A 26,336-nucleotide genomic window follows, 5' to 3' on the forward strand; every position below is an offset into this window, starting at 1 on the left:
AGGTCTCTGCATGGCCCTGCTCGCCTCCTCCCCCCAGCACCCCATTTCTTTTTTCAAGGTATAACTTACAGAAATAAGTTAAATCAACACTGACGGTCCTGATAAAGTGATGTGGGACTGCTATTATTTTGAACACCACTGTAGATCTTCTTCCTCTCCAGCTCCGTTCATCTTCTTGGCTTCTATCTGCAGATCTCCACATTTATCCTCCAGCAGCCTCCAGAGATAACTTCACCAAACGCCGCCCCAGAGGCCGGTCGGGTCTTCAGATCCGTCTGGAGGATGGACAATGTTTCCTCTCCTCGTCCATCTCCTGAGCATCGGTAAGAATCCCTCTGGGCTCTGAGGGTTTCTGCAGGAACGTCTGATGCTAAATGTTAGAGAATAGATCTCAATCTCCAGAACACTGAAACTAAAACACACATTTAACACAATAAACACATTTTATATCATCAGAAAGAACATTCAGACAAAAAACTGAAAAAAATGGAAACGCACGTTTATCATAAACTGTTTCTCTTTATGATGCACAGAAATCAGGATTCAACTGAGATTCAGCTGAACAGAAAATAAAACAAACTGCAGTCCATCACTCTGTTTATTCATTTTACAAGTTTCAGGACAGTTTGTTAGGGTTAGACTCTTTTTTTTAAATTCTAGAAGTTAAACGTGTCTAAAACTGATCTAACAAGAAGATCAGGCATAAAAACTGTTCACAGAAGAACTAAAATGTGTTAAAGACATTAGAGAGAAGATTCTGTGTGCAGAAATGTAGAAAACCTGTAATCTAGAACTAATACAGAGTGAGCAAACTGGCATAAATTTGACAAAAAAAATATTATATGCATCTATCTTTAACCATTAAATCAGTTTAAGGAAAGGTTCTTTAGACTCTTTTCTTTTCAATTCTAGAAGTTAAACATGTCTAAAACTGATTCAACAACAAGATCAGACATAAAAACTGTTCACTGAAGAACTAAAACATGTCAAAGACATTGTATGTAAAACAACGTATGTAAAAATGTTTTTAAAAATGTAAACAACCTGTAATGTAGAATTAATATAGAGCAAAAATACTTGCATACAGTGTGCAAACTCGCGTATATTAGAAAATATATTTGTATGCATCTATCTTTAACCATTAAATCAGTTTTAGGAACGTTAGATTCCTAAAACCCTAACCCTAATTCTAGAAGTTAAATGTGCTTAACAAGAAGATCACATCAACTTATCACATACATTTTGAATCTTTTTGGGCAAATGTTTGGGTAATTTTATACAATTTAGTCAATTAGAAAAAGTTTTTGGATCATTTTGCACAAAGATTCCACTTTTTTGAGCAAATCAAGTCATTTGGATTCATTTTGAACAGTTTTCAGTGATTTCAAAGTCAAAGTCAGCTTTATTGTCAATTCTTCAATATGTACATGACATACCAAGAATCGAAATTTCGCTCTTCTCTCTTCGTGCAACAGTAGACATTAAATAAAGACTTAGAAAATAAGATATTAAAGGGCAAAAAAGAACAAAGGAAGCAAAATTAGAGCTGAGCAACAACGAAGAACTAAGAAAAGCAGAACTGAGTGAAATGTAAACATGACTATGAGATAAAGTGACGGATTTTAGTGCAGAATACTCAGAACAGTGCAAATAAGTAACAGTCCAAGAAGTGCAAATATGCTTGATGGTTGAATGTGCTATTACAGTGCAGGTCAGAGGTTATTGACCAGAGTTTGTGTATGTGGGGGAAGGGGGTGGTAGAGAGGGCAGAGAGGGGAGAGAGTTCAGCTTCCTGACAGCCTGGTGGATGAAGCTGTTGCTCAGTCGGCTGGTCCTGGTCCTCAGACTCTTCAGTCTCCTCCCTGATGGCAGCAGGCTGAACAGGTTGTGGGATGGGTGTGTGGGGTCTCCTGCAATGCTTAGTGCATTAGTTGAACTTTTGCCAAATCTTGAGTAAAATTGGTGAAATTGTGTTACTTGTTGTTGAGTCTAATCAAGCAAATAGAAGAATAGAGATACCTCAATTTGAATTCACTTTTTAATCCACTTCTGCACAAACTCTTAATCTTTTTGGACAAATCATGGGTAATTTCAGATAATTTCAAGTCAGTTTGTCAAAGTTTGATCTCATTAGGAGAAATTTGTGAGTAATTTTGCACCAAGTTTCATCTTTTTTGTCATTTTCAGACAGTTTACAGTTCAAAGAAATGTTAAATGTTTGTGAATAACATTCACAACAAAATCAACTAAAATCCAGCAAATTTCGCAGATTTTTTTAATGAATGCTCTTAAAGAAAATATTACAAGTTTTATTGATATATATATATATGTATATATATATATATATATATATATATATATATATATATATATATATATATATATATATATATATATATATATATATATATATACACACAAGAATTTTCTTGCCAAATTTAGGAATTTTTTTATAAATAAAACTTTTAAAGGAAACTTTTAAGGAATTATTGGAATTTCCTTCCTGAAGGTTTCGCAAATTTTCAGAAAGTTGTTTTTTTTTGCAGATTTTTTTTTCAGACAAGGTAACAATATTTTTTGGTGCCTGTAAATGAAGACAACAGGAAGGTTAAGTTAGCTCGACTTGAATTCAGTTTTCTCTCAGCTTCTTTATAAATTCCAGTGTAAATTCCACGTGATGTGAAGTTGATGCTACATTATGATGTTGACCCAGTTTGGTTGACAGAAATAAGCGATAAATTTCCTCTCAGAGTGCATAAATAGAGTGAACTGTTGGTCTGTGGAAACTCTGATCTGTTAAATGTGGCGGCTTCCCGTCCTTATTTTCTGCCTCGCTACATAAACGGAGCAGCATCACGTGACTCTGAGTGTTACTAACAGTTTACACCTGTTACCTGTAATCTGCCCGTTACCACGGCGTTGCAGTTGTCTGTTCAGGGTGAAGCTTCCAGGAGGGATTTAGGAGTTCAGTCTGTTCAGAGCTGGATTTCCTCACATCAGTGGGCTGGGAGGGTGAGGAGAGGTGGAGGTTTTCAAATGTCAGGTCCAGAGAGATTAACAGACTCCCTCCAACATCCTCCAGTCTGGCAAAAAACGGAGTCGTTCTTTTCTCTCTGCAGACAAGGTTTTAATGCTGGAGAAGAGAGGAAAGTCTGAGTTAGAGCTCCGAATGTTAAAATACGCTCTGAAAAGCCAATAGAAGTCTGAGTTTATGTTGAAATACGCTCTGAAAAGTCAATAAAGTTTGAGGTTATGTTAAAATACGCTCTGAAAAGTCAATAAAGTTTGAGTTCATGTTAAAATACGCTCTGAAAAGTCAATAACAGTCTGAGTTTATGTTAAAATACGCTCTGAAAAGTCAATAACAGTCTGAGTTTATGTTAAAAGATGCTCTGAAAAGTCAATAAAAGTCTGAGTTTATGTTAAAATACGCTCTGAAAAGTCAATAAAAGTCTGAGTTTATGTTAAAATATGTTCTGAAAAGTCACCAAAAGTCTGCGTTTATGTTAAAATGCGCTCTGAAAAGTCACCAAAAGTCTGTTTATGTTAAAATACGCTCTGAAAAGTCACCAAAAGTCTGAGTTTATGTTAAAATACGCTCTGAAAAGTCAATAAAAGTCTGAGTTTATGTTAAAATACGCTCTGAAAAGTCAATAAAGTTTGAGTTTATGTTAAAATACGCTATGAAAAGTCAATAGAAGTCTGAGTTTATGTTAAAATACACTCTGAAAAGTCAATAAAGTTTGAGTTTATGTTAAAATACGCTCTGAAAAGCCAATAGAAGTCTGAGTTTATGTTAAAATACGCTCTGAAAAGTCACCAAAAGTCTGAGTTTATGTTAAAATACGCTCTGAAAAGTCAATAAAAGTCTGAGTATATGTTAAAATATGCTCTGAAAAGTCAATAAAAGTCTGAGTTTATGTTAAAATCCAAACAGAAAAATCACCAAAAGTCTGAGTTTATGTTAAAATCCAAACAGAAAAGTCACCAAAAGTCTGAGTTTATCTTAAAATCCAAACAGAAAAGTCACCAAAAGTCTGAGTTTATGTTAAAATACGCTCTGAAAAGTCACCAAAAGTCTCTCTGTTTGTGGATTTAACACTGAATCTAACATTAGATTTGAAGCTGGGTTAAATCAGAAACCAATACTTCAAATTAAATTTGTGGGGGTTCTTTGTTTTCCAAGTTATTTACATCTAATAGAATTTATACAATGAATTGTGTTTTAAAAAAACCTATGGCGCAACACATTAGTAGAAATATGAGAAACAGCACCAGAAATAGTACTAAAAACAGAAACATACGGCTGTGGCACCAAGCGGGCAAATAAAACCCACAGTTACCACACTGCCCTCTATAAGCCTCTGTTCTAAACACATACTGCAGTAACACAAAAGCAGTTAGAAATATCTCATCATTAACCAACACAAAAACACAATGCATATAATAATACATTCATATTTCATGGAACTAAGAACATCATGATTGATCAGCTTGGGTCAAGATGGTGCCAGTGTGTGTGGCAGCTTGTCTCTCACTGTCAGTTTTGTTGATGATTTTATTGTAGTTCACCCTCGGCACTCAACAAATCAAGTCGCTGCTCATGTATGATGGACAAACACTGCTGGAGCTTCGTTTCTCTGCTAAAGATGGAGTTACGCCCGCTGGGGGCTGGAGTGCAGCTTATAGGGGGGGCTCCAAGCCAAACAGGTTGGGAACCACTGCTCTAACTGTCGGTACTCCTCAGCACAGTACACGGACATAAAGTGGATTTTTAATGCAAATAACAAACAATTTACCACCCTGTCACTGTATTTCATAATTCAGTCTTTCATAGCACGGTATTATTTACATTTTCTTACTGTCCCACAGTAACCAGTAACCCTTTGTTCTGTTCCCACCACTTCCAGTATCTTGCCCTTTGACCTCAAAACTACCCCCAATACAACAATAACAATACGCCCCCTGCTGTCCAAAACGACAATCAGCAGAAGAGTCACAAACAGGGATTTCAGTGGTTTTCAGGATATTTACTTGCCTCTGTTTACCACCTGGTTACACCTGTATTAAAATTCAGGCCCAACAGCAGGAACTTTATGCATTTGGACACATTATGAGTCAAGACTGAAGTTTCCAGTGATTTTGTGCAGAACTTTAATTAGTTTTGGGGAAATTTTGTCATTTTGGTTGAATTTTAAGCTTTTAAGTCATTTCAGACATTTTCAAGTCAGTTTTTATCATTTTGAGCAGGTCATGATACATTTTGGTTATGAGACAAATATTTTTAACTTGTTTTGGACAAATTTTGAGCTTTTAAGTCATTTCAGACATATTTAAGTCAGTTTTTATGTTTTGAGGAATTTTGTACAATATTTTAAGTTGTTTTTGACAAATTTAGATTTTTTTTAATCTTTTCAAAGAATTTCAAGTCAGTTTTTTATCTTGCTTTGAGGTATTTTGCACAATATTGTAACTTGTTTAGACAAATTTCGAGCTTTTGAGTCATTTCAGAGTCAGTTTTTATCTTTTTTGAGCAGGTTTTGAGGCATTTTGCATGATGTTTTAACTTGTTTTGAACACATTTGCCCTCATTTCTGTCTCCTTTTATTCATTTTCTCTCTGCAGCAGATAATTTAATGAAATACTGGAAAAAAACATCCCATAGAACAAAAGCAAAGGACCCTAAAAACACAGGAAGCATAAAACCATCTGATACCCACAGCCAACGTTACCCCCCCCAGATATATGGAACACCCATAATACACAAAAAGACACTGCACTGCACCCCATAGTGGACAGCATCAGATCAGTCACCTACAACCTTTATAAAGCTCTGGTAGAAATCATCAAACCCCTCCTTGGTACATCACAACATCACTGCAAGAACTCCAAACAACTGGACAAGAACTAAACCATATCACAGTAGAAAAAGAGGAGATATTCATATGACATGACGTAGTTTCATTCATCACTAAAACCCCCTAGACGTCACATTACACATCGTACAGGAACGACTCATGAAGGACAGGACACTGAAAAAACACACAAACCTCCCAGTAGACGACATCATCACATTACTCCGGTTTATTGCCAAATCCACCTATTTTCAGTTGAAAGGAATAATCTACAGTCAGAAACCAGGTTTAGCAATGACACATCTGGCCAGGTCATCATTGTAAAGGAGAAACTGTTCTCATCTGATCTTACCTGGTAAAATAAAGTTGAAAAAAAGATCCACTTTCAGCCATAATGAGTAACTTTTTCATGGAGGACCTGGAAACCAAAGCCATCCCCACTCTGCAGACCCACACTCTGGAGAAGATACGTCCACGACATCCTGGAAATAATAAAATCTGGACACACACAAGAACTCACTGATCATCTGAACAACATGGACGACACGGGAAACATACAATCCACACACGAAGAGGAAATAAACCGGACCATTTCATTCCTGGACATGAACATTCACCACAGAGAAGACAGCAGCATCAAAATAACAGTTTACAGGAAACCCACACACACGGACCAGAACCTCCTCTGGACATCAGAACACCCACAGAACACAAACTACCAGTTAGAACACTATTAGAACGGACCAGAACCTCCTCTGGACATCAGAACACCCACAGAACACAAACTACCAGTTAGAACACTATTAGAACGGACCAGAACCTCCTCTGGACATCAGAACATCCACAGAACACAAACTACCAGTTAGAACACTATTAGAACAGACCAGCATCATAACCGATGATAAAGACAGAAAGGAGGAGGAAAAAGACATCAGAACTCACTCACACACTACCAATATCCCATATGGGCCATAAACAAAGGAAAACAACAAGCCAAAAACAAAGAGAAAAAACTAAAACAAACAAAAACAAAACATACACAAAAACCAGACAATAAAAATGAAGACATAATCAGCATTCCATATATCTGAGGGACAACAGAACCCATACATCCCATAATGAGAAAACACAACATCAACACAGCAGTAGAACCACATAGAAAACTGCAGCAGCTATTAGTCCATCCAAAAGACAAAAAATGCAGCATCATATATGAAACTCCGTGTAAATCATGTGATAAAACATACACTGGAGAAACTGGAAGATCATTCAACACAAGAAGAAAGGAACAGCAGACAGAATAAAGGAAACAGCTGGACGACTCACAAGAAGATAAAAAGAAAAAGCAGATGAAGCAAACAAAAAAATCAGCCATCAGGGACCACTGTAAAAGAAACAAGCACATCATGGACTGGGACAGGGGGAGGATTTAACATCAGAGACCAACAAACACAAACCATGGATTAAGGAGGCCTTAGAGACCAGGAAGTGAGGGAGCTGTTAAATGAACCGGGAACCTGGACTCCATCCTCCAGAGACCACCGGATGGCGTGATCAGTCTGACAGATTCTGACCGGTCTGTTAGACCGATCACGTGATAAAAAGGCCATCAACACGTCATCACACGTCAACACGCCATCAACACATCATCAACACGCCATCAACACGTCATCAATATGCCATCAACACGTCATCAACACGCCATCAACACGCCATCACACGCCATTACATGTCATCAACACGCCATCAACACGTCAACACGCCATCACACGCCATTACATGTCATCAACACGCCATTAACACGTCATCAACACGCCATCAACACGCCATCAACACGCCATCAACACGCAATCAACACGCCATCAACACGTCATCAACACACCATCAACACGCCATTACATGCCATTACATGTCATCAACACGCCATCAACACGTCATCAACATGCCATCAACACGCCATCAACACGTCATCAACATGCCATCAACACGTCATCAACACGCCATCAACACGCCATCACACACCATTACATGTCATCAACACGCCATCAACACGTCAACACGCCATCACACGCCATTACATGTCATCAAAACGCCATTAACACGTCATCAACATGCCATCAACACGCCACCAACACGTCATCAACACGCCATCAACACGCAATCAACACGCCATCAACACGTCATCAACACACCATCAACACGCCATCACATGCCATTACATGTCATCAACACGCCATCAACACGTCATCAACACGCCATCAACACGCCATCAACACGTCATCAACACGCCATCAACACGCCATCAACACGCCATCACACGCCATTACATGTCATCAACACGCCATCAACACGCCATCAACACGCCATCAACACGCCATCAACACGCCATCAACACGTCATTAACACACCATCAACACGCCATCACACGCCATTACATGTCATCAACATGCCATCAACACGTCATCAACACGCCATCAACACGTCATCAACACGTCATCAACACGCCATCAACACACAATCAACACACCATCAACACGTCATCAACACGCCATCAACACGTCATCAATATGCCATCACACGTCATCAACATGCCATCAACACGTCATCAACACGCCATCACACGCCATCACATGTCATCAACACGCCATCAACACGCCATCACACGCCATTACATGTCATCAACACGCCATCAACACGCCATCAACACGCCATCACATGCCATTACATATCATCAACACGCCATTAACACGTCATCAACACGCCATCAGCACGCCATCAACACGTCATCAACACGCCATCAACACGCAATCAACACGCCATCAACACGCCATCAACACGTCATCAACACACATCAACACGCCATCCCACGCCATCACATGTCATCAACACGCCATCAACACGTCATCAACACGCCATCAACATGCCATCAACACGTCATCAACACGCCATCAACACGCAATCAACACGCCATCAACACGCCATCAACACGTCATCAACACACATCAACACGCCATCCCACGCCATCACATGTCATCAACACGCCATCAACACGTCATCAACACGCCATCAACATGCCATCAACACGTCATCAACACGCCATCAGCACGCCATCAACACGCCATCAACACATCCTCTGACGCTCTGAAGAAGACTGCAGATGCAGCAGAAACATGTCAGCAAGATAAAACCATCCTTTCCTTATTGAGTTGTCGGATTAAAAGTAATGCTATTCTATAGATCATTTCAAAGGTTCAAACTGAGTTCATCACCAGACAGAAACTACTTTAAACTCCCACTAAATGGACTAGATGGCTTCATGTTTGTTTCTAGAGAACCACACCAGACAGGAAAGAACTGTAGCCATCAGTTAAATGTCATTATCTACACCTGGTTAGACACAAACCAAATCAGAACACATCAAACACAAAAACACATCAAACACAAAAACATCTCAAACACACAAGTCCATTTAGTCAACAGAAGCAGAAAAGACAGATTCTATTTCAGTGTCCTGATGGTGACACTAAAAGCTTCTTAATTAAAGAAGGAAAAAATCCAAATAATGTCTTCAAGAAATGATGGGTTCATTTCAGTTCAGTTTGAAGGTTTGGGTGAGTTAATGTGAGGAGTGGGAGTTTAAAGGAGTGTAAATTAGTGTAGGTGAGGAGCTGAGGAGGGCAGGAGAGGCTAATGTGAGGATTATGCAGCCTAAAGTCTGGAGATTTGGACAGAAAAAACACTGAACTTACCTCCACCAGGGTCCAACAAATGGTGCAGACATCCCAACAGCTGAAGAGGCGGAATCTCCTGTCCTGGGATCAGTTCATATCCAGCAGGTGGTTCAAGAGCAGGAAAAAGCTGCTTCTGGATTCTAAATCTACTCCGTTTATTCCAGACTGCTCACTTTACTTTAATATATCACACTTTAGAAGAGAACTGACCACAATCTGGGAAGTTCCTCCTGAAATCTCCTGGTTCCTCCCAGTGCTCTCACTCATCTCCTTTGTTCTCCAGGCTTCTTTCATTAGCAGCAGCTCACAGGTGTATCTGCTTCATGACATCACTTCCTCCCTGCACTTCCTGCCAGGTAGAAATAAAAGTCTATTCTGTCCATTTTCTTTCTGTTGCAAAGTTTCCTGCATTTCCTGCAGTTGATTTATTCATTTTTAAAAGGTCAAAGGAGACTATTTTTATCTGTAATTCCGCTAACGTGACTGAACGTGGGCTGCAGTTCCTGTTATTTAAACATCAATATGATGTATAAATGCAGATGGACTTCATATATTTCACTATGCAGACATTTTTATTCATGTCCAGTATATTTTATAGACATAAACATATTTGATAGAAATATTAGAAATGGATTTCTGTTTCCTCATAATAATTGAGTTAATGCCATGAAATGTTCATCAGTGATTCATCTTTAGTGTGAAACTTTTACTTTGCAGCTATATTTTAAAAAATGTCGCTCATTTTAAGGTTAGACATTAAAGGATGGTTTTCTTAGTTAAATGAATTAAAGGTTTAATTGATTAAAAAGGTGTGTTTTTTCCATTTTAAATGTCTGCATTTAATGAATACAGTTGTGTTTTATATTGTGAATTATTATTCAGATAAAACACGAGATGATGGATCAATTCATTCAACGTTACACTCTCAGTATTGATTTAATCAGTATTTTCTTTCATTTCACGTGTCTGTATTTAAAATGACTCATATTATATTGTAAATTTCCCCGCTGTGGCATCAATAAAGGTTTTATCTATCTATCTATCTATCTATCTATCTATCTATCTATCTATCTATCTATCTATCTATCTATCTATCTATCTATCTATCTATCTATCTATCTATCTATCTATCCATCTATCCATCTATCCATCCATCCATCCATCCATCCATCCATCCATCCATCCATCCATCATCCATGATTACAGTGAAACAGCTTTCAAAGAAGTCGAAAGTCACTGTTTTCCTGTTCAGTCCCTTCAAATTTATTCATTTTTCTGTTTTATTTTTGGTTATGTGATCCTTTTGCATTTCCTTGTGGTCATTTTGTGTCTCTTTGCAGTCATTTTTGTGTGTTTTTGTTATAATCTTGTGTTTCTGTGATTATTCTGTCTCTCTGTGGTCATTTAGTGTCTCTCTGTGGTCATTTTGTGTCTCGTGGTCATTCTGTGTCTCTTTGTGGTCATTTTGTGTCTCTTTGTGGTCATTTGGTCAACACTCAGGCTTGGGCTGGAACACTCAGGCCTTCATCAGCTGTAGCTATTGTGGAGTACAATATATGCAATACATTAGTTGTGGTTTGATAAATGCAAACAATGAGCTCTTATACATTTAAACTATTGCAGTAAAAGATGAATATTAGAGAAAAAATACTGCAGTAAAAGAAGAATATTAGAGGAAAAATACTGCAGTAAAAGAAGAATATTAGAGGAAAAATACTGCAGTAAAATGTGAATATTAGAGGTAAAATACTGCAGTAAAATATGAATATTTGAGCTAAAATACTGCAGAAAAAGATGAATATTGGAGTTAAAATACTGCAGAAAAATGTGAATATTAGAGCTAAAATACTGCAGTAAAAGATGAATATTAGAGGAAAAATACTGCAATAAAAGACGAATATTAGAGCTAAAATACTGCAATAAAAGATGAATATTAGGGCTAAAATACTGCAATAAAAGATGAATATTAGAGCTAAAATACTGCAGTAAAAGAAGAATATTAGAGGTAAATATTAGTCTTCACTCTGATATTTAACGTTCCTGCAGTTGGAATGAAAGAACCTTGTGGATCTTTTCCTCACTGTTAGTGTCTTTTCCTTCAAGCCTTGGTCTGGATCATTGGGAACATCTAGTCTGATGGACTGAGAGCTCCAGAGAACATGAACATCCAGCTGTGGTTGTCTGAAGAGTCTTTTCTCCTTCATCACTGTGAGGAAGAGCAGCACTGATGTCCTCCTCATCCTTCCAGTAATAACAATAATGCTGCAGATTCAGCACCTCTCTTCAGAATACAACTTGTCTTGTTACTGTTCAGTGTTTAAACTTCACTGTCAGCAACACGTTGTTTATTTCATCCATTTATTACATGTGTTTATGCATCCTTAGTTCACAATAGTTAAACAATGTAGTTTTTAAGTGTGCAATAAAGGAAATAATGAAGCTCTTGACTTGAATGTGTTGCTGTTTTAATGCTGCATATCTGCTATAAATAACATGGACTTTTTATATTGTATTTCTGCTACAACAGCAGAGATGAAGTTAAAGGTGATAAATGGAACCTGTGAATACTAAGAACAGAGAATAATAAACTACTGAAACAGTTGGTCTGTCCTTCTGTAAGTGAAAGTTAAACAGGAAGTGGTTCACTGAGGATGTCGTCCATTCAGTCTCCTTCTTCACATCCAGATGAGGTTTTCCTTCTGCTGGCTTCACTCAGAAGATCCTCACAGTGAACATGAGACACCTGAGATGTAGACAGACATCACAGTATCAGCATCAACAGTAGAGGTTCATTTTAAAGTGACCCTGGATAGATTTGCTATTTCATATAGTTTTCCAAGCACTGAAAGACAGAAAGGCCTGTAGTCACTTTAGCTTTAGAGGAAAGGATTTTATTATCCAGCTTATCTGTGCTGTAATTTAAATGTAATAAGTGTAGTGTTCATCTTTACTTTGGACATATTCTGGGAGTCTATTTTTTTCAATCTACACTGCAGGAATACGTACTACAACATGTGAATCAGTCATTAAACAATGCTAACCATTAGAGAGTACATTTACTGTTTTCTCCAGTTTAACTTCAGAGACTCAGCAGGTATTCAGGACTACTGACAACACAGAACCTTAACATCAACGGTCAAAATGAAGTTAATTGAGAATCGGGCAACATCGCCTGCTGGCCTCAGCTGGGCATTACAGCAGAACCAGCTGCAGCTTGTTTTAGAACGCTGAGAGTTATCCACAGTATTTACTATATAGAGACTATATTACAGTATTACTTATGTATAGATACTATATTATAGTATTATTTAGGTATAGAATGCTTCTATCAAGGCTATTGATTCTTTAGAATGTTTATATCCAGGTCATTGATTCCTTAGAATGTTTATATCCAGGCTATTGATTCTTTAGAATGTTTATATCCAGGTCATTGATTCCTTAGAATGTTTATATCCAGGCTATTGATTCTTTAGAATGTTTATATCCAGGTCATTGATTCCTTAGAACGTTTATATCCAGGTGACTGACTCTTTAGAACATTTACATCCAGGTGATTGACTCTTTAGAACGCTTTTATAACCTGACAAAAAGTTGCATAGTGGTGCAGCAAAATCCAAACTAAATGTCATGTGATCTGAAAATAACTGACCTGGACCACACAAAACTCCAAACCAAAACAAAGCAAAAATAATCCCAACCTGAAGAACATCTGAAGAATGTGGAATATTCAGGCAGATGAGTGGTGAAGCTACAGGATATCAGACAGATGAACAGCAGGAAGGAAATGGAACAAACTGACAAAGGAAGTAAAATGAACAGAGACACACAGACTGGGACGGAGAAAAACAGGAAGTAACTAAACCAAACCCCAGAGACCATGATGGTCCTGGACCACGGTGGACAGAAACATTTGTCTTTGCTGACACTCAGAGAGGGTTTCAGTGAAATATGAGCCTCAGTCTGGACATGGAGGGTGGTTTTGTCTCGTCATTTTCTCTCTTTGTGGTTGTTTTGTGTCTCTTTGTGGTTGCTTTGTGTCTCTTTGTGGTTGTTTTGTGTCTCTTTGTGGTTGTTTTGTGTCTCTTTGCGGTTGTTTTGTGTCTCTTTGTGGTACTTTTGTGTCTGTGGTGTTTTGTGTCTCTTTGTGGTTGTTTTGTGTCTCTTTGTGGTAGTTTTGTGTCTCTGTGATAGTTTCACATCTCAGCTTTTGCCATAGATAAGTCAGAGACTGGAAACTGTCACTTTTGAAACAGTCTAGAAAGAATATCTCATCCAAAGGAAGAGTGATTTCAAAACCATCTAGAAGTTTATGAAAATGTCTGCAATTCTGACTGATATGTAACTCAGAAATGTTAAAAAAAAAAAAAAGTTCTTTATTAGGAGTTTTTTCTTTTGGCTGTGTCACTACAGGTTGAGTTGGACGAGGAGATAAAGACAGTTTGGCCTGAGGGAGGAGAAAAGAGAAGCTAGAAGTTGCTGTAGAAGGAAAAGGCAGATTCACATTTCCTCTCTCCAAGTCAGACAATAATAGATTATTGAGAAGCTCGTACGAAGGTCGAGAGAAAGAAATAAAAACCTGCAAGGAAGAAGACTCAAAAGACTGAAACACTGAAAATGACACATTAAGGAGTCAGGTGGGAGAAGAGAAATTAGCATATTAAAGAGAATTATTGGAATAATTGGGGGCGACATGTTGACATCTCTCAAAGAAAAATAGAAATATGCCTGAGATCTGTTGTGTCTCTTTTGCCTTTGCAGCAACTTGGACTGACCAGAGTCGGATATTTTGTTCTTTGTTTTCTGTGAAAAAATGTAGATGCTGTTTCTGAAACAAGCAGCGTAATGATAAAGAAGCTTTAGATTTCTGAGAATGTCAAAATGTGGAGTTTCTTTCATGAAAGAGTTTAAACAGGAAATAAATCTAAAGATAATAGGAATGTTATATGGTTGGTCAAGTCTGAAGTTGTTGACAAACGTATATTTTGACCTGATGATGGCGCTGCAGCTGATAAAATGTCAGCACCGTTCACCCTGAGGGGGCATAAAGGTCTCAACATATTTCAGCAGTGTTCAGTCCAATAGTTTAAATTATGGGAAAACTGTCTACACTAAAGACAAAAACAAAAGTGGTAAAATCAAAGAACCATGAAGGTCATGAAGGGATTAAACCTCTGGAGACGATGAATGTCTGTGCAAAACTTTATTTTTGTTAAAATATGTTTTATCCAGATTCAAGTTGTGGACAAACCTGCGTGCTTATAACCGCCTACTAGTGATTAAAACAATGAGTCTATAAAATTACCATGAAGATACGTTTAGTTTATAAATATGTTTATTCTATAAAATAGTATAGATAGCATAAAATATACAACAGCTTCAGTAACATCTCTTCTACACCGGTTGGTCTTTCCCTCATGTCTACCTTTTCCTCATGTCTCTGTGCGTTCCTGTCTGTGTCTCTCTCTCTCTGTTTCTTCTCTAGTCTTTACATTTTTATTTTGAAGCTTCCTTGTGTTATTCTGCCCAGATCAGTTCCATCTTTATCTGCTCACCAGTCTGTCCTTCTGTCCACAGTCAGTTTGTCTGTTTTCCTGTAAGTCCTGCGTCCTTCCCTCAGTGTCTCCATTGTTCCAGTATGTTGTTGCATTCTCTTCAGAATCCATCATTATCTTTAAGACTTTACTGACTTATTTACCTCCAGTTATTTTCCATTGAAGTCTGTTTCTCCTGCCGTTTTCTGTTATCACTACCTGTAAGTTTTATTAACCCTCTGAACCCTCAAGCTCTTCCGGGTGTTTTTTGCTCATTTTCTCTCATTTTCACTGCAATATAAAATCCTGCACACTATGGAAACAACCACAGCTAGAAGTAGAGGAAACTCAAAAATGTCTTTGTGCAGTGTGGTTGTAATGCCATAAATCATAAAAAACAACAAATTTATAATTATAAATTTGTAAATTTATAATTTACACATTTATAATTTAATCTATTGAAAAACTGGAATTCACATGTAGAACATTTCTCCACGTGTCCACAGGTGTTACTTTACTGTTATTTTTTTTTTTTGTAATGAGTTTTGGTCACAGCCAAACCACTAAAGACGTCTTTGTTGCACCAAAGAGAACAGAATTTTTAGTTTTCTACAGAATCTAATTCCTACAAATGGTTCATTTTTGGCCAAAACTGAACTGAAATATCAAGAGTTTAAGCTAAGATTTGATTACGTTTTCCAACAGATGAGCTGTTCATGGACTGCTGATAAGTTAAAAAGTCAGTGGTTCTTCCTGGTTTTACAGTTTATGGATAGAATAAATGTTATAGTTTGAGTAATTTTAGCATTTTTTAAAGATAATATGCCTTTTTACAGTAGTCAGATGGTTACAGTTACATGTTTCTTTATTCATTCTGTCCATGTCCTGGTGTCTTTTTGAGCTCTTTGTTAACCACCACTGGTTCACATCAGATCACACTCAGATCATCTGTGTTCATGTATTACAGCTGCCAGGATGTTTAAACACATAAAACACGTTCAGTGTAAAATCTCACTGTGAGGGCAGCACTTCCACAGTAAACAAAGCCAGTGAAGTCAGGATCAGTCATTTCTGGTTCATGAAGTATAAACTTCAGACATTCAGATGCCATAGTAGGAGTAGAGCTCGATTAGAAGACAAATTATCCACCTCAACTGTACAATAAGATCCATTTTTTCATGATCATATGAACATACAATTTTCCATATATTAATGCATTCTCAGAGCAGCTTTGCTGTTTAATACCCTCTCTGTGTGTCTCTGGTGGTGTGCTGCTGATGAGCTCAGTGAGGTTAAAACTGGCTCTGGCCCCATGTGACACTGTAGTGACAATCCACAGAAATCAAGGGCACAGATGTAAACAAACACACACCACCCCCTGCCCATAGTATGGCTTTTCACTTAACACCCATCCTGCAGGCTCCCATGATACTCATTTCCTTGTTTTGATTTCAATGTCACACTCATCTCTCCTCCTCTCCTCCTCCTCTCTCCCCCCTGCATCAATCCTCCCCCTTCCTCCCCCTCTTGCTCGAATGCTTTTTCTCCATCTCTGCCTCTTTCCTCCTCTCTTGCAGGCGAGCAACATGCAAATTATGCCCCACAAATGCAAATGCGTTTTACTATCTCAGAAGAGACCTCCAGTGGAGAAGAAGAGTTGGCCCTGCTGAGATATTTCCCACTGAATTCTTTCCCTTCTGTAACACTGCAGCCCGATTTGTTTCAGTGTTACCTGTAAGACCTGCTGAATAACGGATTACATGTGTGCATTAATGACACAGTCGGAGGCGTCACTATTCTGTGTGTTTTAAATGGAAATGGTAAAAAACGCATTGATTGAAGTGGTTGCATAGTTTAATCAGTGCTGCAACAGTTAAAACTGATGTAGGATGCAGTTATTGTAAATGATATACTGTATGTGTAAGAATATTAATATGAAGCCAACAAATGCAGCAGCTTATGCTTCCATTGTAGCGCTGCAGGAACATTTCTCTGTGGTTTAGTTTAACAAACTGAGACGGACCGAGAGATTGTAGATGATTATAAAGAGAATGCTAACTGAAAATATGCAGGCATAAGCAGGAATAATGTTCACCATCTTAGCATTAACATTTTCTAAAACACAAACAAAAACAGACAAACATGGAAATCCCTCCAAAAGGCAGTTCAGTCAAAGTCAACTGTAAACTTTGCAGGGATTATTGGAACTCACTGATAACTGTGGATAGCTGTACCGAAGTTTTTGCCAATCCTTCTGTCAGAAATGCTAAGAAATCTGTTCTCCAGAGGCCAACATGTCATGGATTTTAATGTGCATTGGGCTGCACAGTGGTGTAGTGGTTAGCACTTTCGCCTTGCAGCAAGAAGGTCCCTGGTTCGCGTCCCGGCTTTCCCGGGATCTTTCTGCATGGAGTTTGCATGTTCTCCCTGTGCATGCGTGGGTTTTCTCCGGGTACTCCGGCTTCCTCCCACAGTCCAAAAATATGCTGAGGTTAATTGATCATTCTAAATTGCCCGTAGGTGTGAATGTGAGAGTGATTGTTTGTCTCTGTATGTAGCCCTGTGACAGACTGGTGACCTGTCTAGGGTGTCCCCTGCCTTCACCTGAGTCAGCTGGGATAGACTCCAGCCCCCCCATGACCCTAGTGAGGATTAAGCGGTGTATAGATAATGGATGGATGGATGGATGGATGGATGGATGGATAATTGTGCATTAGTTTGTATTAATTTTGTTAGAGTTTCCCTGAAATGTAACAGTTGAATGCACACAGTTCATTAAATCTTTAAAAAAGAATAAATTATGCAGGGATATTGCTAGGTCTTTCAAAGCACTGAGGTTCAAGCCACCCAATGGATCCCAACACTGACCTCAGAAGAGTCTGACCAGAAACCAAAAGTTAGTTCATGCATAAACGATGTTTATATTCCATTTTATTTCTTCTTTTTAATAATAGAATGAAAAACATCATCAGAAAAGTTCTGAATAATTAATTTTTAATTAATAATTAATATTTTTTTACCTTAAGTAGTCACATTTAAGTATATTCCATCTAGAAATAATGCTATTCTAAATACATATTTTATAGGATGTATAGGATTATTCTAACTGCTCACACTTTGCAAACTCCTCAACAGAAAAACACCTTGACCACAATCCCATTATCCTCAGTCTTAACCATGACCCTGCTATGTGCAGCTTCAATGTATTAATTTCAGTTTAATCACCACTATTGATGATAAATTTCTCCTCAGGAGGTTATTTTATTGAGGTTTTCTGCTCTGACTGTTTATTAGCAAGAAGTCATCGCCCACTTTCTCTGATGCCTTCCAGTGGTTCTGTCCATGGTGCTGAGTTCAATTGCGGGTAACTTGATGATGCTGTCCATGGTGCTGGATTCAGCTGCTGGTAATTTGATGAAATAAAGAAAGAAGAATTTCCGTGCTGCTCTGTGCTGCAGTCAGTGTTACACTTAGGCAATGCTCGCATGGCTGACATCAGCTATAAGTGATCTGGGAGTGTTCTTGCATTCCCAGCTTTCCATCTTCCTTCCCTCCTCGCCGCTTTTCTTCCCTGTCATCTGTTCTTGACTGCTCCTCCTCCCCTGCCACATTTTCATATTTACATCCCATCGCCTGTTACCATTCTCACTTTTATATAATCACTCACTTCCATGAACCTTATGTTTTCATTTTACTTTCCATGTTTTCCAGTCCTCTGCCCTTGTGTGCAGAGATACAATTCTACCCGTGTGTAGTAATTCTACCTGCAGTCCTTTGAATATTCTTCATCACACTCATTATTTCTTTACTTTGCTCCCTTAGTTTCATTGTAATCCCGCTCCCTGCGGTCTCTGTTCTTCATCTCTACGGTAAATTAAGACAAAATGTACCTGCAGGTGTGCGTCCCATTCTTGGGTATGATTTGTTTGTATGTATACATGCATGTGTATAATTGTTTGCATGGTGTGTGTCTGTGTGTGCAGAGAGGGTGACTGTCCTTAGGGCAGATCTCCACACCAGAACAGAGCAGAGCAGAACAGAGCTGACCAGCTGTCCCCCTTGCAGCGAAAAGCATGTTGTCTCTTCTGTCTATTCTATGTCATCCTTCCTTCCTTCACCTCTCTTTCCTTTCCCTCCCTCTCCATTCTTTAATTCTTTCCCTCTCATGTGCTCCAACTTTCTCACGCACTGTACTTTTTAAAAATAACCTCTTTCCTCCCTCTTTCCCTTACTGTACACTGGACTGCTTCCTTATATTGCTCAGTCTCTCATTCATTAACATAACCTTCTCTATTTCAAATTGCTGTCTCTTCCTTTTCCTGTTTCACTGTCACTGTTTAAGTAAGACTCCTTCAGTCTCATTTCATTTTCATGTCCTCCCTCCTGTCTCTCTCTATACACTATTTTACAGTATTACACTGCTGTAAAAACACAGAAATACTAACAGTAATGTACTATTGTCCCTAAATACAATAAAAGTTGATGCATTTTGGAGAAGAATCAAGACCAGCATCATCTAACGCATTTAATTCTCTTTTAACAGCCTGATACAAGCTGCCAAACTGAGCATTTAGTTAACTGATTAGTAACCTAATTTCCATTCCCGTTGACATTAAGTTGGAATAATCCTGGAAGCAGCTTGTATAATAGACTGAATATTTAACTCTTACAGACTGTTCAAGTCAAATCTGACTTGTTTTAATATTTAACAACAGTAAAATCACCTCCAGTGTCATTATTTCAGGCTAACATTTGGTTGCTTTTCCTAAACTGAGCCAAACACATAAATGTTAAAATAGTTTATAAATGATCTACTGTTGTACACGTGCTACACATTAATGTGGACATCGAGGCTGTTCTAGCTCAGATTTAACCTTTATCTATTGAAATTGATTTTAGCTCCTCCAGTAAGGGTCATAGAGGAAAATGGTGGTTTTGGGGAATCTTGAAAGTGTGAATTTGTACATGCCATGTTTGCATGTATTTTACATTAAACAGTAGTGAGTGAGTTAAACAGGAACCTCAGATCAGCTGGTCCTTACTTAATTACAGAAGTACTCCTGGACTCAAGTGTAAAAAGAAAGTTTAGAATAAATAAAGGTCGGTATATAAATAAATGTACACAATTTAAACAACAAATAATTCTTCTTCCAGGAGCCACTAGACTGGTTACTGCCAATGCCATTTTCAGTTTTAATATATTTAAATCATGGCTGTTTTCAGGTTTTGGGTAAACTAAGACAGGTTATGTGTGACAGTAGGTATTTTTCTCCAAAAACAAGTGGTGTTAAATTTAAAAAATATACTACATATCAGAAATGAATCTTCATTTTATTAATTAGAATTAGAATTAGAATGGCTTTATTGTCATTGTTATAACCTCAAGTAATAATGCACGCACACCGGATAACAGTTTCAGAACTTTGAGTAACCGCTCATTCACTTACAACACATGCAGGCGGGAATCCACAGGTGCGTACCTCATCATAACAGTCCCGGGTGAGAACACCTAACCAATTCCAAGGTTCCGGGGTACATTCCAAACCGTGACACAATCATTCTATCACACTTCTCCCCCCTAAAGTTGAAACATATAACATGGCTCAAATTGCACAAACGTATGGTATTTTAGTCTCTGTTTCAAAGTGCTAAATACAACTTTGTCACTTAGCTACAGTTTGACATTTCACCACAAACATGTATAGCCAGAACATATAGCATTTAAACTGACCCTGTTGTATTCAACATTTTTTTTTTTTTTTTTTTTTAAAAACAGATGTCAAAGCCTTTCTTTATTTAACAGTTCATAAACTCAGTCTATCAGGAGGCTTGTGCTGCCTCTTTGACCTTCTCAGTTCTGCAGTAGTGTTCACAGTTCCAGGAGCAGAGTGTGCTCCATTGGAAATATTTGTGGCTGGTGAAGGTGAACCAGTTTGCACTGATAGCTCATCAGTGTGCTCAGGGTCAACTGGTACCACCACAGAGTCCATAGAGCTGTCCACACTGTCCTCGTGTGAAACACTCTGAGGCCCCTTCCCCTCTCCACCAGTGCGGACACGCACGTGGTCGAGATGCCTGCGAATCAGTCTGCCATCCTGTAAGTCCACAATAACAGACACAGGACCAGAACAACGGTGAATGACACCTGGCAGCCACGGCGAGCCACTGCCAAAGTTTTTGACATAAACACTGTCCCCTGGTTTAAACAACCGCTCTCTAGCATGCAGGTCTCGTCTAGCTTTCTGCTCATCTTGTGACCGGGCAACTCTGGCTCCCACATCTGGACGAAGCAGATCCAGATGAGATTTGGGTTTCCTCCCCATAAGCATCTCAGCCGGTGTCAATCCGGTGGTTGAGTGAGGAGTAATCCGGTACTGGAACAGGAAACGTGAAAGCTTCGTTTCTAGTGAATGTCCTGACATCTTTCGCAGACCTGCTTTCAGTGTCTCAACTGCACGTTCTGCTAAGCCGTTGGAGGCGGGGTGATAAGGTGCAGTATGAATGTGACGGATCCCATTTTTCTCCATGAACACCTTGAAAACATCACTGGTGAAAGTAGGCCCATTGTCAGTGACAACAGTATCTGGCAGACCATGTGTAGCAAAGATGCTTCTGAGAGTATCAGCGGTGAGTGAAGCTGTGATGTTGGACATAATGTGTGCTTCGAGCCACTTGGAATGTGAGTCCACTAACACTAGGAACATGTGATCCATAAATGGACCTGCAAAATCCAGGTGTAGTCTGGACCATGGACGACTAGGCCACTCCCATGGGTGGAGTGGAGCTGCAGCTGGCATCTTTTGATTCGTCTGACATTGTGAACATGCTTTTACCTTTTCTTCTAAGGCAGTGTCCAACCCAGGCCACCACACAAAGGACCTGGCGAGGCTTTTCATGCGGGACACCCCTGGATGGGCTTCATGTAGTACTTCCATGATCTGAGCTCTACCTGGAGGTGGGACAATGACTCTGGATCCCCAGAGGACGCAGCCATCCTGAACACTGAGCTCTTGCTGACGTCTAGCAAAAGGTTTAAGCTCTTCCTGCTCAACTGCTGCTGGCCAGCCCTGCATTAGCCAGCGCTTAACCTGTGACAACACAGGGTCTCGGTCAGTCCACATTTTGATTTGCTTGGCTGTCACAAGGGAGGTAGATAGTCTCTCTAACAAACGCACAGTCTCTTGGGGTAGACTACACAGACTTGGAGTGTCAGGGAGGGGGAGACGGTTGAAAGCATCTGCATTTGCATTTTCACTCCCTGCCTTGTATAATATGTGATACTGGTATGCTGATAATGTTAATGCCCAGCGCTGTACACGAGCTGAAGCCATGGGTGAGATGCCTTTAGACTCACTAAACAGACCTAATAGGGGCTTATGGTCTGTAAAGATGGTAAAAGGGCGGCCATACAGGTACTGATGAAAACGTTTTACAGCAAAAACTACAGCTAGCCCTTCCTTCTCGAGCTGTGAGTAGCCTTTTTCAGCTGCTGTAAGTGTACGTGACAAATATCCAACAGGCTTTTCTGTGCCATCCTCCATGCGGTGAGAAAGGACAGCTCCTACGCCATACGGTGAGGCATCACAGGATAAGATGACGTCCTTGTCTGGATCAAAGTGCACGAGCAGGGGTGCTGAGTGTAAGAGTTCTTTTACCTGCTGAAATGCTTTCTGTTGAGTTTGTCACCATTGCCTCGAACTGTCTTTGTGCAACAACTGATAGAGTGGTGAGAGAACAGTAGAGAGGTCAGGCAAAAACTTCCCATAGTAGTTCACTAAGCCCAGAAATGACCTGAGCTCTGCAACATTCTTTGGACTTGGAGCTTCCTTTATCGCCCTCACTTTCTCTTCCAGTGGAGACAGGCCCTGAGCTGAAATCCGATGGCCCAGGTAGGTGACACTTGGAGCTTGAAAAACACGCTTGCTGCATTTCAGGCGCAGCCCAGCTTCTGCCATTCTGTTCAACACTCGATCGAGGTTTCGCAGATGCTCCTCTTCAGTTCTGCCTGTCACCAAGATGTCGTCTAAGTAGACAGCTACATGGGGAATGTTTTGCAGGAGATTGTCCATGGTGCGTTGGAAAATAGCTGGACTGGAAGCGACCCCAAACACTAGGCGGTTGTACTTAAACAGTCCCTTATGTGTGTTGATTGTCACATATTTCTTAGACTCTTCATCCAGCAGCAGCTGCTGGTATGCATGACTCATGCATGACTCAAATTCAAAATCCTTCTTCTGACATATAAAGCTCTTAACAACCAGTCTCCGTCATATCTTAAAGACCTGATAGTACCATATTACCCTAGCAGAACTCTTCGCTCTCAGACTGCAGGCTTACTTGTTGTTCCTAGAATCTCTAAAAGTAGAATGGGAGGCAGAGCCTTCAGTTATCAGGCACCTCTCCTGTGGAACCAGCTCCCAGTTTGGGTTCGGGAGGCGGACACCCTCTCTATTTTTAAGACCAGGCTTAAAACCTTCCTTTTCGACAAAGCTTATAGTTAGGGCTGACTGGGTGACCCTGATGGGGTGAGCTGGTGTTTTCATTTGCACAACTGACTTCCCCTCTTGACGTCCCTTTAGTTTGCCCCTAGTTATGCTGCTATAGGCCTAGGCTGCTGGGGAACCTCTCTGGATGCACTGAGCCCTTCTCTAACTACCTATGTATTTACTATATATACCATTATTGCATTACATTCACTCTGTTTCTTTCTGTGTCCTTTCTCCGAGTGTCCCTGGTCCCAGAGCTGGATGCTGGATGCTTCAGATGTGTGGCTGTGTTTTATGGTCCTTGTGTCCCACCCCCCCACCTCTCTATCTCTACCCCTCTATCTGTATCCCTCTATCTCTATCTCTATCCCTCTATCTCTACCTCTCTACTTCTTCTGTCCCTCTCAACCCGCCCGGCCAGCAGGCAGATGGGTCCCCCCACATTAGAGCCGGGTTCTGCTCGAGGTTTTTTTCCCTGTTAAAAGGGTGTTTTCCTTGCCACTGTCACCTTTTGGCTTGCTCTGGGGTTCAGGCATATGGGTTCTGTAAAGCGTCTCGAGACAATTTGACTGTAATTGGCGCTATATAAATAAAATTGAATTGAATTGAATTGAATTGAATGTCCAGTTTTGTAAACGTTTGCCCACCTGCCAGCGTAGCAAACAGGTCCTCCACTCGGGGCAGGGGATAGGTATCGAGCTGAGAGGCTTGATTTATTGTCAGTTTGTAATCACCACATATGCGCGCCTCGCCGTCCCCTTTCAGCACTGGCACAATCGGGGCTGCCCAGTCAGAGAACTCAATAGGCTTGATGATGCCTAGCTGCTGCAGTCTCTCCAACTCTGCTTCCGCTTTGGCCTTCATGGCGTATGGCACTGCACGTGGTTTGAAAAAGCGTGGCTGTGCATTGGGATCCACACACAGCTTAACTGTTGTCCCCCGCAAGGTGCCTAGCTCGTCCTTAAACACGTCTGCATACTTGGCCAGTATATCTCCTATCTCTGTAACGTACCTGATTTCTCTCCAGTTGAGGCAGATTTTCTGTAGGACGTCACGTCCCAGCAAACTAGGTCCCTCTCCTTCCACCACCAGTAGCCTCACTGTGGCCTCCTGGCCTTGATATGCCAGATTTACCTCTATAGCTCCCAGAAGTGGAATGCACTCACCAGTATACTGTCTCAGACTGATATTAGTCTCTTTGAGTGCAGGTGCCCCTCCTGAGCGCCACAATCTGTGGTAGGTAGCTTGACTTATCACTGAAGCTGAGGCTCCCGTGTCCACTTCCATTTGTAGCTCTTTGCCATTTACCTGTAGCGTTGCACAGATGGGCTCTGCCCGTGGCTCCTTGAGGTTGAACATGTTGAATGCACGCTCCTCCTCAGGTGCCTCGCTCTGCAGGTGATGTGTGTCCCATTTGGGTTTCATTTTCCACTCCTTTTTCTGTTTATCTTTAGCCCTGCCTCTGCACTTTTTGGCTATGTGCCCCTTTTTCTTGCAGTTATGGCACATACTGTCTTTAAAACCACAGTCATTGACAAAATGTGCTCCCCCACACCGGTAACATTCAACTGACTTTTGTGGCTTGTCTTTCTTTTCCTTGGACATACGATGAACGGCGGTTGGCTGCACACTGTTATTAGCCTTTTGAATGTCTTTAGTATTATTAGCTGCTGTTTCCATGGCCTGAGCGATATCTAGCGCCTTTTTGAAATTAAGCGATGTTTCTCCTAACAAGCGGCGCTGCATGCCGTCGTCATTTATGCCACAGACCAACCTGTCGCGCAGCATGTCATCCAGCACACTTCCAAACTCACAGTGCTCGGACAACTGTCTTAGCTCAGCCACAAATGCAGCCACTGAAACTCCCAACTTACGTGAATGAGTGTGGAATTTGAAGCGTTGAACAATCACAGAGGGTTTCGGGCAGTGATGGTTCTGTACCAGCGTTACCAGTTCTTTGAAACTGAGATCTCCGGGCTTCCGAGGTGTTGCTAAATTACGTATCAACTTGTACGTCTTCGCTCCGCACACACTGAGAAGAATCGACCTCTTCTTCCCCTCGTTGTCAATGTCATTTGCCAGGAAAAAGTGCTCCAGCCTTTCGACATATTCAATCCAGTCGCCGTCTCTATCGGCAAATTCAGTGAGTGAGCCGACTGTAGCCATGTTGCTAACTACACGGAAACTTCTTCTTCGGCCCTAGCTACACGGTGAGACACAACTGTCGGTTTAATCCACGTCGCCAGAAAGGTGTTATAACCTCAAGTAATAATGCACGCACACCGGATAACAGTTTCAGAACTTTTAGTAACCGCTCATTCACTTACAACACATGCAGGCGGGAATCCACAGGTGCGTACCTCATCATAACAGTCCCGGGTGAGAACACCTAACCAATTCCAAGGTTCCGGGGTACATTCCAAACCGTGACACAATCATTCTATCACAGTCATCATACATGGCATGACAAAAATATTAATAGCTTCCGCTGGACGGTGCACAACAAAAAGCAATAAGAAATAAAATGTCAACATTAAATAATAAAATCAAATGTACATATATAACAAAACAATTTTAAGAAAGACAACATCTGCAAAGGAGGCCAGATATGTGCAATATGGGAGGTAAATGAAATGGAATAAGAACCAGTAGCCTAGGATAAATATGTTATGGAACTGCATGAAAGCAGCAAAAAGTGATGTTGTGCATTTGGGTAGAAGGTGTTTGGAGTTC

At 40.1% G+C, this 26,336-nt stretch overlaps 1 protein-coding gene and 1 long non-coding RNA gene across 6 annotated transcripts in view; both read right to left on the minus strand.

Annotated features, from left to right (window-relative positions):
* Window positions 1-499: 499 nt before the first annotated feature.
* On the minus strand, window positions 500-9,999 carry LOC129349782 (uncharacterized). Its single transcript, XR_008602901.1, has 3 exons — window positions 6,208-9,999; window positions 2,895-3,133; window positions 500-1,910 (listed from the first exon to the last, which is right to left on the minus strand). It is a non-coding gene; the product is annotated as an uncharacterized LOC129349782 (long non-coding RNA).
* Window positions 10,000-11,868: 1,869 nt separating this feature from the next.
* Window positions 11,869-26,336, minus strand: part of asph (aspartate beta-hydroxylase) — a 65,369-nt gene continuing 50,901 nt past the window's right edge. For all 5 annotated transcript variants that reach the window (XM_055014565.1, XM_055014566.1, XM_055014560.1 and 2 more), the window contains one exon: window positions 11,869-12,329. In XM_055014565.1, coding sequence (XP_054870540.1) covers window positions 12,310-12,329 — 20 coding nt within the window. In that variant the 3' untranslated portion in view covers window positions 11,869-12,309. The remainder of the gene's footprint in view (window positions 12,330-26,336) is intronic.

The sequence above is a fragment of the Amphiprion ocellaris genome, chromosome 10, assembly GCF_022539595.1.
Source record: "Amphiprion ocellaris isolate individual 3 ecotype Okinawa chromosome 10, ASM2253959v1, whole genome shotgun sequence".
In the NCBI taxonomy this organism is placed as follows: Eukaryota; Metazoa; Chordata; class Actinopteri; family Pomacentridae; genus Amphiprion; species Amphiprion ocellaris.